Source organism: Callionymus lyra, chromosome 11 (genome assembly GCF_982586985.1).
Source record: "Callionymus lyra chromosome 11, fCalLyr1.hap1.1, whole genome shotgun sequence".
Lineage (NCBI taxonomy): Eukaryota > Metazoa > Chordata > Actinopteri > Syngnathiformes > Callionymidae > Callionymus > Callionymus lyra.
The window spans coordinates 620,001-633,193 of NC_141828.1; the positions used below are offsets into that span (position 1 = coordinate 620,001).

The 13,193-nt window shown below is 40.9% G+C and overlaps 1 protein-coding gene across 2 annotated transcripts in view; it reads left to right on the forward strand.

Moving 5' to 3' along the window:
* slc8a1b (solute carrier family 8 member 1b) overlaps positions 1-12,928 on the forward strand; it is a 141,877-nt gene extending 128,949 nt beyond the window's left edge. For both annotated transcript variants that reach the window (XM_087803291.1, XM_087803290.1), the window contains exons 10-11: positions 5,410-5,513; positions 6,193-12,928. In XM_087803291.1, the coding sequence (XP_087659417.1) occupies positions 5,410-5,513; positions 6,193-6,465 (377 nt within the window). In that variant the 3' untranslated portion in view covers positions 6,466-12,928. The remainder of the gene's footprint in view (positions 1-5,409; positions 5,514-6,192) is intronic.
* Positions 12,929-13,193: the final 265 nt, after the last annotated feature.

The following is a 13,193-nucleotide window of genomic DNA, read 5'->3' on the forward strand; positions in this document are numbered from 1 at the left end:
CTATTTTGAAGCCATTCTTTTTAGTTTTAATTTCCAGATCCAGCTTCTCTTCTTCCCTCACAGACAGTCTTCTATCAACACTATCGAACATGAACTGATTACGTTTAATCTCGTGTACATCCGACCGTTCAGGAACACCATCTTTTTCGTGGCCATCTTGTCTGGTGCCTTGAAACCTTAAGTCAATAAATAAAAAAGCTTGACCTTTAAAACTGGGTTATTGCTTAATGATTTCATGGTATATGGTCCACAGAGGTCAGCGAGGGTGATTTAATGAAGAGGAAAGTACCTCGAGCCGACCCACAGGAGATGTAGCTCGTACTTTAATGGCTGGAGAGTGAAGAAGCAACGTATTTTGTTATCACAACACAGCAAGAAGGTTGAGGGTTTGCTTTCAGCTCCGGGAGTTTGTATCTTGCCCTCTACCTTTTTGGGTTTACTCCGGGTACTCCGATTTCCTCCCATACAGATGTACATTGAGTACTAAATAATCCATGGCGTCATGATGAATATATTCAAAACTTTTGCTCTTGGAAAGTATCTCAGAGCCGTGGAACTCAAACCTTATGGTGCTCCGTGGATCAGTTGGATGTTATATTCACGGACCAACCTTCAGATCAACCCAGGGTGAAATAAAACCAGAGACTAAGACCAAGACTATTTTTTGATCTTTTCACTAGTTTGCAGGTTTATTCTTGTAGGAAACTTGACTGGATCAAGCGTATTGTTATGTCCAGAGTCACAGGCTAATGAGGCTTCAAAGAAATCATGATATTTGCAAAGCAAAAATCTAATTTTTTACATTGTTAATTGTAATTCTTCTTACACATACATTGAACTATAAGCCATACAAATAACTATGGTAACACTTAAAATATGATTTTAAAGTTAAATATGAAAAAAAATGATACAATGCTGTCGAATATCAATGAAGTCTTGTGTAAAATATATTGCAATAGCAACATATTGCCATCTCTAGTTATAATCAATAGCCCATAAATGATATTGTAATTGTAACAATTACCTCACGGACTGGTGGGTCCATTGATCCCCTCGGGGTCCGAGACCACTGTTCTGGATCAGTGCCTGTCAGACCCTGTAGGTGTCTTGAGACGTAGAGATTGTCACAAGTAGAATCAAGTCACCCTTGGATGGTTTCTAGAAAGATGGAGCACAAAGATGATGGATTGATGAGGCTTCATGAAACAGCCGAGGAGGTATCATGATACAGTGTCGTTTTAAAAGGCCACTAGATGTCGCTCTCGATTATATATTTGGCTCTGATCTACTAACTGAATGAAACCTGGAGTCATTTTCACACTTTCAAAATGAAGACACTTGCTCTGTCTCAAATCGCGCACTTCTCTAAGTGCACTGCTTTACAGTGTACTTTTGACCGTGTAGTACCGTCTCAAATCAAACTCTGCTGCTACACCCTTACAGGAAATTATTCGACAGATTCTTCTTCTACATAGACATATATACATAGACAGCTTTACTGAAGGTGTCCAGTGACATCATGATGTCGGCTGACTCGGGTCAATACACTTTTCTGGTTCTCTTGGATCTGTCCTCAGCCTTTGATACAGTTGATCACCAGATCCTGCTGAGAAGACTGAGGGATGAAGACTGTCTGGGTCTGTGTTAGAATGGTTCTCATCTTACCTTTCTGGGCGCAGTTTTAGTGTATCTGCCAATCAAATGAGGTCTCAGTGGGTCTGTTGTGTGGAGTCCCTCAAGGTTCTGTTCTGGGTCCTTTATTGTATTTTTTGTAATTGATTCCCCTCTGTAAAATCATTCAGAGATTTCCTGATGTTTCTTATCACATTTTTGTTGATGACATCCAGCTCTACTGCTCCAGACACTGCAGAAAACTGACCAGAAACTGTTTCCTTCAACTGAGAAAAATCTCTAAACATAGGAAAATGTTGTCGGAACATGATCTGGAGCTTGTAATCCATGCGTTTGTGTCTTCTCGTCTGGACTATTGTAACAGATAATTTTATTATCTAAACAAGAAGGATATGTCTCGCCTGCAGTTGATTCAGAACTCTGCAGCCAGAATTCTGACCCGCTCTAGTAGAAGAACTCACATTTCTCCGATCCTTAAAACTCTTCACTGGCTTCCAGTTTCTTTCAGGATCAACTTTAAAATTCTGGTTCTTACTTTCAGATCTATTCATGCTCAGACCTTCCATCAGTGATCTGATCCAGACTTACACCTCAGCTCGGGCTCTGAGGTCTGTGGATCAGAATCTACTGATGGTTCCTGAACTTCAGGACCAGAGGAGAGAAATCCTTCCAGACTGTTGCTCCTAAGCTTTGGAACCATCTTCTCTCTCTTTGCACTTGATGGATCTACAGACTCCTTTAAGAAACATCTTAAGACGTTTCTATTTGTTCAGGCTTTTCCTTGATTTTCTGGAACTCCTGTTGCGTTATCAGTTTTATCTTGACCTTTAAAGTATATATTTATTGAATATTGTTTTGATTGTTTAAGCGCTTTGTGACCCTGGTCTGGAAAAGCGCTATATAAATACAAATTACTTACTTACTTACTTTCCTCATCAGCTCCTGGTGTTGCCAGACCGTCACAGGACAGTCTGCCGAGTCAAATTAGCTTCGTTCGCTGCTCAGGAATGACAAGTTTAAACTCATGTGCAGAGAAATGATGTTGGGTGTCGGCGCCGAGATGTAAAACCGTTGATTTAACAGTCAGTGCTTGACTCTCCCTGATGAGCGCTTCGATTGAAGCCGCCGGAGGGACGGAGGGAGGAAGGTTCAGATTGACAGATGGAAGGAAAGGGCATAATGCTCTCCTGGGACGAGACACTCCGACTGGTTGTTAACTCGCCTCGAAGAGCTTCTCGGACCATCAGGAGGAGGCGCCGCTGAAGCGTGCTCGCTATCCAGGCTCGGTCCAGCTGGTGGAGCGACGCTCGCTCCGATCCGACCCAGGTGGTGACGACTGATACACACAGATGTCCTGCACACACAGATGCAGGCTGTTTCCAAATATAGACGCTCGTCTGACAGAACCGTCCTTGAAGATTACAAGATATATGGGGAGATTTATGTTTGCTCCACACTTTTAGTTCTCTTTTGTCCTCAGCTGACTCTGTCACGCTCGGTTCAGCCCAGATTTAATCCATCACTACAGTTCAGGGACATTTATGTCAGCACTTCTTAAAGGGAACTGGAAGAGTTAAGTATAGAACTACTACGACATGTTTTATATAAGGTGATGATTTTCTTCTGTTCTGCTAATGAGACTAAAAAGTAGTGATGAGTTGATGAGGATTCATGAAGCAGTGTCATGTTGTTCAGAGGTCAGTAGGTGGCGCCATCACTTTAAAAATGATGTTTCATTAGAACAGTTGTTCAAAACAAAGGGAAGAAGTGCAGAGACGCCATCTAGTGGACTCTGAAGATAATAACAACGTTTCATGAAGCTTCATCAACACATCACTACCATCTAGTGGACTCTGAAGATAATGACACTGTTTCATGAAGCTTCATCAACACATCACTACCATCTAGTGGACTCTGAAGATAATGACACTGTTTCATGAAGCTTCATCAACACATCACTGCCATCTAGTGGACTCTGAAGATAATGACACTGTTTCATGAAGCTTCATCAACACATCACTACCATCTAGTGGACTCTGAAGATAATGACACTGTTTCATGAAGCTTCATCAACACATCACTACCATCTAGTGGACTCTGAAGATAATGACACTGTTTCATGAAGCTTCATCAACACATCACTACCATCTAGTGGACTCTGAAGATAATGACACTGTTTCATGAAGCTTCATCAACACATCACTACCATCTAGTGGACTCTGAAGATAATGACACTGTTTCATGAAGCTTCATCAACACATCACTGCCATCTAGTGGACTCTGAAGATAATGACACTGTTTCATGAAGCTTCATCAACACATTACTGCCATCTAGTGGACTCTGAAGATAATGACACTGTTTCATGAAGCTTCATCAACACATCACTGCCATCTAGTGGACTCTGAAGATAATGACACTGTTTCATGAAGCTTCATCAACACATCTCGTTGCTATTTGCAGTATTATAGTAGTGTTAATCAAATGGACACAAAGATGTGTTGATAGAGCTTTATGAAACGGTGTCGTATATTTTAGAACTTAGTTGGTGAAGCTGTCAGTGATTCATTAAAGAGCAGAGAGTAAGTGAGTAAGTAATGTTTACTTGTAAAGTGCCATCTACTGGTCTCTCAAAATAAGAACAACGCTCCATGAAGCTTCATCAGTCCATCACTAGTTCAAAGGAGTGACAGACTTTGTATGGCAGTGATGGGAAATTACAAAGAAGTAGAAAATTGATACCACTTGAATCCAACTTTTGTTTTGTCATCGTGTTGGAACCACCAACCATAGACAGCCTGGAGTAAAGACTGGACAATACGGCCAGACAAGGACGACCCATTGCGGACAATATGGACTTGAAAGCAAATTGCATAAGAAAGTAGTGGTTCTGAGTGTAACGGCTGGTGGGTCACATTAATTGTTGAAGTCTGAGCAGCACTGTTGGCCACTCGCTCACTCTTTGAGCTCACACCAGAAGCAGCTGTCGAAAGTTGGCAGCTCCTCACTGTTCATTCTCACTGAAACAAAGAAAGAGAAAAGATGCTTTGTTTCCCTTTTTTTAAAGTGGAGTCAAACCCGTGGATTTATTTTCTGGAACAGGACCAAGCCGGGCGATCCAGACTAGGTTTTCGGGCCAAGTTTTGTTTTGCCCCTCAACATCACGATTGTAAATTATTGATCTTGGACCAAGTGTGTCCTCTTGCTTTTAAGCCAGAGACAGTAAGAGGATTAAAGATCGTGGTTTCTAATTTAAGGTTTCCTGCCGGCTGGTGGAAAACAGGATTTGTCCTTGTTGCTATATTGTTCATTATATAAGACTCGTTTATTAAGAGTGTCCTTCTCTGTCTTCCTCTAATCTTTTGCACTTTCTTCGGGACCGACTTTAAAAACCGTGGCTCTACAAGTTGTAAAGGGATATTTTATTAATCAGAATAACAGAATGTCTAATATTTTAACCGCCTCGACAAAATACATTCACAGATCAAATCAGTAAACATCCCAGGAGCTCAATCTGGAAAAACAATCTGATCGCGACAGTGATGAAAAGCCTGAGAAGGACAAAAGAAAAAGTGTAAAATATGTCACGTTCATTTCCACAGTTTTCATTTTAATGATCCTCTCAAAAGTGTTTCACTGATTCTTGGAGACCTAGTGTGAAGATGTTCATCTGTGGAGCCCCGTCTCCTCCGAGGGGGGGAACATTCTTGAGCCTGAAGTCTGACGTCCATTTAAGACGTTAATACCAATAATGTGAACTTATTTTGTTTCTCATTCAGACACGTTTGCCAGCAAAGTAGCCGCGACCCAGGATCAGTACGCAGACGCCTCCATTGGAAACGTAACCGGCTCCAATGCTGTCAATGTGTTCCTGGGCATCGGGGTGAGTTTCCAGCTTCTCTTAAATGTGTGCCTGGAGTTATTTTTCTTTTCAAGTCGTCTCTGTAAACTTCTGGAGATGAAAGTTTCTGATTGTGAAGATGCCACTGATTTAGATAAGTGAAGCAGCATAGATTACGGATGTCAAAAATCATACAGAGATTTGTAATAACCAGGGATTAACTGATGAAGCTTCATGAAACAGTGTCATGTTGTTCAGAGGTCAGTAGGTGGCGCCATCACTTTACAAATTCATTAGAACAGTTTTCAAAACAAAGAAAAATAGGGCAGAGACGCCATCTAGTGGACTCTGAAGATAATGACACTTTTTCATCAAGCGTCATCAACACATCACTACCATCTAGTGGACTCTGAAGATAATGACACTGTTTCATGAAGCTTCATCAACACATCACTACCATCTGGTGGACTCTGAAGATAATGACACTTTTTCATGAAGCGTCATCAACACATCACTACCATCTAGTGGACTCTGAAGATAATGACACTGTTTTATGAAGCTTCATCAACACATCACTACCATCTGGTGGACTCCGAAGATCATCGACACATTACTAGTTTAAATCGGACAATATTCCCACTGCTAGCTCAGACACCTCCAGTAGGATGAAGCCATCATGTGTTTATGGTTTCATGGAACTCATCTCGATCTCTCCTGACAGGTCGCCTGGTCAATCGCTGCCATCGTCAAACACACCAAAGGAGAAGAGTTCAGAGTCAACCCCGGCACGCTGGCCTTCTCCGTCACGCTCTTCACCATTTTTGCCTTCATCTGCGTGGCCGTGCTGATGTACCGGCGGCGGCCAGATATCGGTGGAGAGCTCGGCGGCCCCCGGACTGCCAAGATCATGACCTGCATGCTGTTTTTCAGCCTGTGGCTGCTCTACATCCTCTTCTCTTCACTGGAGGCCTACTGCCACATCCAGGGTTTCTAAGAAGAAGAAGAAGTCCACGGGAGGAATCGATCTGCAGAAGCTGTGTCACTGAAACATCGGATGTACAGATGAAGGCAGGGATGCTTCTCAAGAGTTCGAGAGGAACTGAAGGAAATAATAAATGCATGTAAGGAAGTGAGATGAAGAATCCATAGGAAGCAGAAATAGCCTGGCGAGTAAAAAGGGACGAAACGCAATTAATCACACATTAACTAACTTCTTGATTTCAAAGTCTCAACCAATCAATGGAAGGATGTCCTTCAACTTCTGCCACAACTGTTCCCATTCATGTCTCGCACACTCTGACGCTTGGATTTCTACAAGACAAGAACGGAAAAACAAGGAGGAACCGAACACGACCTGGATTTGGTTGTAGGGACGAAATCGGCTGGAAAGTGCATCAAGAGACGAAACACAGATGAATCTCTGATAAACATCCACGAGTCAAGTAAGAGTTTGAAGGACGGTTCGGTGCTGTGAAGAAAAAAAAAGAAAACGCTTCTTGTTTCTAAATTTGCTACCAAGCCTTTTCCGAGCTCGTAGGAAGACTACTACACTGGGATGCCGAAGACGCATCATAGACGCCGTTAAGGGTTAGAATTGTAAATACTTTGCAGCGTTCTCCCGAATGTCCTGGTTTCGCTTCTGAACTGTAGATAGAAAAAAAAATGAATGAAGGTTTGAATCATGACGAATAATTCTGTTTTTACCTTTAATAAGGCCATTTCTGGATGAGATTTAATGGCTATTTTACCGTTTAAAACTGTTAGAGAAACCACTTTAATAGTTAAGATGATAACATGTTCGTTCGGATTTTACTGTGTACCGCTTTTTCCTGCTCGACGGCTAATAAGGCATCGTCCGAGGTGAAGATCCCTGCCTGCAGATTTCATTTAACTTGGGGCAGAACGGCGACAAACTAGCCACGACTCACCACATACTACAAGCCATGGCTCAAACCTCAGGCGTTGCACCACCAGTCCCGTTCTTTAGACCAAACAATAGTATAAAAAGAAAGAATTTAAATAATGGAAGAATTAGAAAGATCTGAACAAACACCCTCACCTGCCTAAAGATGAGACCTTATTCCGAGAAGGGCTCAGGTCCTACTTGACCTTTGTCATTAGGGTTAGCGCTAGCCTGATGATGTTGGTTCTATTTTAACACCAACCGACTGTCACTAAAAACAGAGTTCATATAGTTTATCTCAGGCTTTAGACGCCTCGTTGTGGAAGACCAGTAGACCGATCCATCATCCTTAAGGGCTTTTCTCAATTTACCACTTAAACGTCGGATTCATGATTTTGTCGTTAGCTTACGACCACTTCCTTTGGAATTGTGTTGAGCTTCGCGGCTACAACGACAACAGAGTTTCAAGATTTTAAAGCTGGTTATTGTGGTCGTTCCCCTCAGAATCCAATAATGTGCCACAACTCGTGGTAACATTCCAGCGCTTGCCTCATATGGGCGTCTTTAATGATAATTAACCAAGACACATTAGAACGGTTGCGTTCTTTGGAACGATCCGACCTAAACTAAGTTGTTTGTATGACTTCAAAACAATAGCTAACGGTAAACATGTCACTTTTCTGGGCGACTCGAGGCAGTGAACACAGGGTCTGTGGCACCATTGCCCCTCGTGGTCTCCAAGTGTTCCTCTAAGGTTCGGAGAGGCCTCAGCAGAGGTGTGAAGGGACCTGTACATATAATCGTATATTGCCACGCGACGCTTTGTAAAGCTCCGCCAGGTCCGGAGAGAACCACAGTAATCCTTTCAACTAATTCGACAGCGTCGGACGACCGTGGGAAAAGCTCTCCGAGCACTAAAACTTGGTCTTGTGTTGCATTTTTCTGGATCGTCTGATCCTCCAAAGAGTTTCATGGTATTTTGCTCAATTATGTACATCTGGTCTCGAAAAGCGCTATATAAATAAATATTACTTACTTACTTACTTACTTATTGAAAAAAAAAAAGGTTCCGAGTAGAGTCGTACTGGGTCACCGGAAAGTACCACAAGGCAGTCAAGAGAAGCTTTTATAGTTGAGCCGAAGCTAGTTGTAGTCAAACCAGGCTTTCTTTTATGTATGTAGGTTTTTACACAGTTTTTAGCTTTGATTCACTGCCGTCTCTGATCTTCTCACTCGCGTATCAGATTCAGCTCCTAGTTTTGCTTCTATGATAAGATTTCAATGCATTTTTAAATCTTCTGCAAGATCCCTTTTTTCAGCACAGCTGGTCTCAAACTCATCGCAGCTGAACAATATATTGAGGTCATTTTTTAGCAATTCAATGTTGGTTAAATTCATTATCGACTCACAGATTTTAATTTTAGATACAAGCATCGGTATGAAGGCAGTTTCTTGGATCCTCATTTTATCGCTTTCAAGCTATAATGACACACCAGTTATTGTAATTCCACATGTCACTAAAAAGTTTCAACCTGACGAGAAAGTATAGATCTTACCAAACGTTTACACGGCACCATTGTTTCTTATTTTCATTAAAGAGTTGGTTTAGATTTTCTTTGACAGAAAGTTAAGAGCAGTAATTCTCTGACTACGCACCAAACACACCAAAGACACCACGTCAAACACACCCAAATCAGATTCAAATATGAAGCAACTAGTGGCCGACAAAGGTATAACAGCCAAGAACTGGCAATAAACTGCGTAAACGACCTTCTGGTGCATTTTCTAACCTCCTTGTTGTTGTTCAGTCCCTAGAAGTCGAACATTTTAAGACGAATGCAACACGAGACAAAGATTTTAATGCTTTTCCAAATTGTCTAATCTTTACTCAGAACCACGACCAGCCCTCGTAGATCAACTCCTTCAAATCAATAATCTGTCAAAAGACTGTATCGATCCAAACTGACCAGATTTCTCTCCTGCTGATGTTTTTGTAACATGTAATATAATAAGTGGCGTTTTCAACCTTCTCCGCTTCACGTTATCCTTTTAGAAACTTGGCAACCCTCTCAGCGGCGGGTTGGGGCGGCGACATTACTACTTTTGCCATTCATTAGATGATGGGATGGAGATCCACTTTGCCGCGGCTGTCAAACGTAATTGGGAAGTTTTCGGACAGAACCGAACAAAGTAGAAAAACTCTGAAGGACTCAAAGCATGACTCAGCTCAGCATCGGCCTTTAAGAGGAAGTTTACCCCTGTTTTTACCAAAGGGAACACTTTCCATTATACTCTGAATCTGTACTTATAGTCTTTTCTAAACGTCTTTCTTAAAACAACCAAATATTAATTCATAAACGCTCAAAAAGGGATGTAAAAACTATCTTTCAATGTGTCTCTTCACTGGCTGGAGCTGAAGGTTCGTACACTGTTCAAAAAGAGTGTGTGCTGAGATAAAAAAGAAACTTTTGGAGTGACTTCAACAGGGTATAAGTCAACGTTTGTATTACGTATAATCATTGGATCTGCAGGAAACGCGTTGTTGTGAAGTGGATATGAAAAGCTTGCTGCATCATTTTTGGGGGGGTTTGTTGGTTTTCCACAAGATTTTACTCATGTTCGCTACACGGGCTCAGTCCCGATGTACACGTGAACCGAGGGGTTTATTGTTCGCCAAAGTTTCAAAGGTTTGGAAAATCCTGCACAAAACGACGTGAAGCAAGAGTTGAAAATCTTCTGGACACATTAATAATCATCTGAAACATATTTCCTCTGCAGGAAATGCCAGAGGTCATGCTATAACCTTTAGCTGACATTAATAGGAAAGTGTACATGCGGACTAATGCTCGTGTCGTAGCTTCAGTGCTGGTTCTGACTTGATGCTTTCGACGGCTGCTTAGAATCCCGACAGGAAAAAAAACCCTTTTGTTCAAGGAGTCGTTGCTTGGATTTAGACGACGAGCCGCGGCTCCGCTGTACATACGACACTTAAGAGCAACTACATAACAAGCTGTGTATTCTTTTTTAAAACTCCTTTGTGTTGGCTTTGATGACGCCAGCCGAGGAAACATGTATTTGTCTTAACGTAGGAAGAGACTCTTGCACTGGTTCTTCTGTCCAACGGCTTCACGAGACGCGGGATATCGGGCGAAACATTTTTTTGGTTAACTCGTGTCGGATTTGAAGACGTTTTCGTTCACGAGCTCGCGGCGGCGAGTCAGTGGACGCACGTCGGCGATATTCCAACAGAAGCTTTTTGTTTTTCTTAAACAGTGATGATGAAGAAGATATGAATAACAAATATGAAGTTACAGCCATACGTCGATCTCTGGGCCAGTGATGTTCGGACGTCTCCTGCCCAGCATGTGTGTCGTCCTGGTGTCTGTCTGTCCGTCTGTCGCTCTTTCTTTGTCCAAACTAAGACCCCGGCAGTTCCATCCCTGTCTGACCTCTGACCCCCCTCTTTTCACAGCCTCCTTTTCCCTCTATATTTTCGGGAATGTCAATGTGCTACTTGTCGACACTGTGCATGAATGATAACATGTCTATATATAACTACAGAGAATCCCATTCCGCACCCTGGTGTCAAAATGAAAAATCAATGCTGTATAGATTTATTCATCTTTTTTTTAATTTTTTGAACTAATTTAAAAGTTTTTTCGTTTCCTTGGGAGTAACTTGCACATGTTTCCCGTCGTTGTTGTTAAAAAGGCAATATCTGCTGTTATTGAATGTGAGACGAGAGCTTGACAGTATCTTCAATCAATTATCTATACGGGAGTTGCATGGGTTGTTTGTACAAAGAAAAAAAAAGTGCTTGCTACTTCTTCTACTGTATTCTCTGAGGGCGAGCGATCACTCGTGTACATGCGAAGGTTATTTTATCAGCCGAGAACTAATGTGTATATACTGTACAGTGTTAGAACCCGCGGTGGACATCGTGGCCATCACGCCAGAGACATATTTATTTATCGAAAACACTCTCAAGAATGACATATATTGCCTTTTTGGGGGAAGTTGTCGTCAGCTTGGAACTTTGTTTCTCTCTCTCTCGCCTTCTCTTCTCCCTCTCTCTTCATTCCTGCTTTTCTTTCGACCAGGAAAACTCCACGAGCTGTGTTGATATCAACGGCGTGTCCTCCGAGGATCAGGATTTTCTTTTTTTTATCGACATTTGTCTCGTTCCTGGAATAACCGATCACTTTGCTTCATCCCTGTCGATCATTGATCAGTGGCTACATTTCCATAGACAGCAATACTTTGAACTTCCTGAAAATGTCAGTATTCCGTAGAAGGATGAAACTTTAACAGCATTTTTTTAAACTAAACCTGAAAAAATGCTTAATTTACGAATTTGTTATGAAGAGAAATGTGCATAATATTTTTTTAAATGTAAAGATTTTGCAGTCCAAGAACAAACAAGTAGCTTTTTTGAGAGTTAGCATCTGTTAGCTCTATTAGCATAGCTTGTTAATGGACAGTTTAAAGCACAAGAACATCAATAGTTGAGACATAAAGACACGAGTCGTACCCGGTACACGAGTCGGATGGACAAGAGAATTAAATCGTCTCAAATTTGAAATAGATTATTATTATATAAAAATAGATATTTTTAGTAGTAAACAGTAGAGGTTTGCTGACGCTAACAGTAAGTGCTATTTTGACAGTTAGTAAAGAACATTTTAAGAGTTAATTTCCCATCTTTAAGAAATAACAAACGAAAGTAATCGACCCGTCTTCGGCCCAAACATCTGAACATGAATATTTAGACACATTATGTGTGTAACTGAGGTTTTTGTCCAAAGTTTCCTAAAGTGTATCTGGTTTGTTTTGATGCTAAACACACAAAGAATTGCAGCAATTTGTCTTTTCTTTCCAAACAGGACAAAAACGACTTTAAGCAATAACGGAATCATAGCCATTGTTACCGTCTAAACCAGTTCAGAACCACAACTAGAACTATTGGAAGAAGGTTTTCATTTAACGCGAGCAATAACCCGACAAAGCCATCGTTTCAAACGTAAAGATCTTCAGAGTTTACGAATGTCTTGTTTAACTAAACTGACCACGTGAATTCTTCTATATAAATGAAGTGTTCATGCAAATAAATCTATTGGAGGCTAATCTTGTCAAGGTTACAGTCGAATCACTCAACCGCCATTTTGAAAAGTCAAACGCTATTAGCAACGACGCTACAACAGATTTGTCTTGGATTGCAAAAGAGAACCATGGTGTCCGAGTTAAAGACGACAACCAGCGCAAACATTTAACCGTAGTTACTAAAACTAAAATAATATTTCACCTCAGACAAACTATTGCTGTCCATGTGTCAAATGTTGGCTTTTAAATGACAACAATAATCATTGTAATTATCTTTGAGTTACGGTTTGTCTTTTGTGTGTAACTGTGTGTGTTAATTCTTAAATTAATCTTGTTTTTAATGATCACCAACTGATAAGAGGAACGTTGTTCTGTATGATGTGTGTTGCCACTAACTGTGACTGCTCTCCATGGTACATGGTACTTCTAAAAACCAATAAAATCAAGTTTGGGATACGATCTTGTTTCTTTAAACCCGTCGACAGAAACAGAACCGTGAGAATCTGGAAATTCAACAAGTTATATGTGTTCAGTTTACTTATATATTGATATTTTTATTTGACCTAATGTTTAAATTATTCACAAATTTAAGAATGTGTGAGGTAATGACATGATTTTGACGGACGTTTGGCCCGTCTACTTAATTTGCACACTGCCAGCAAAATGTTGAAATAAAGACAACATAAATAAATAAAAAAAAGTTAAAAAGAAATGTAAAT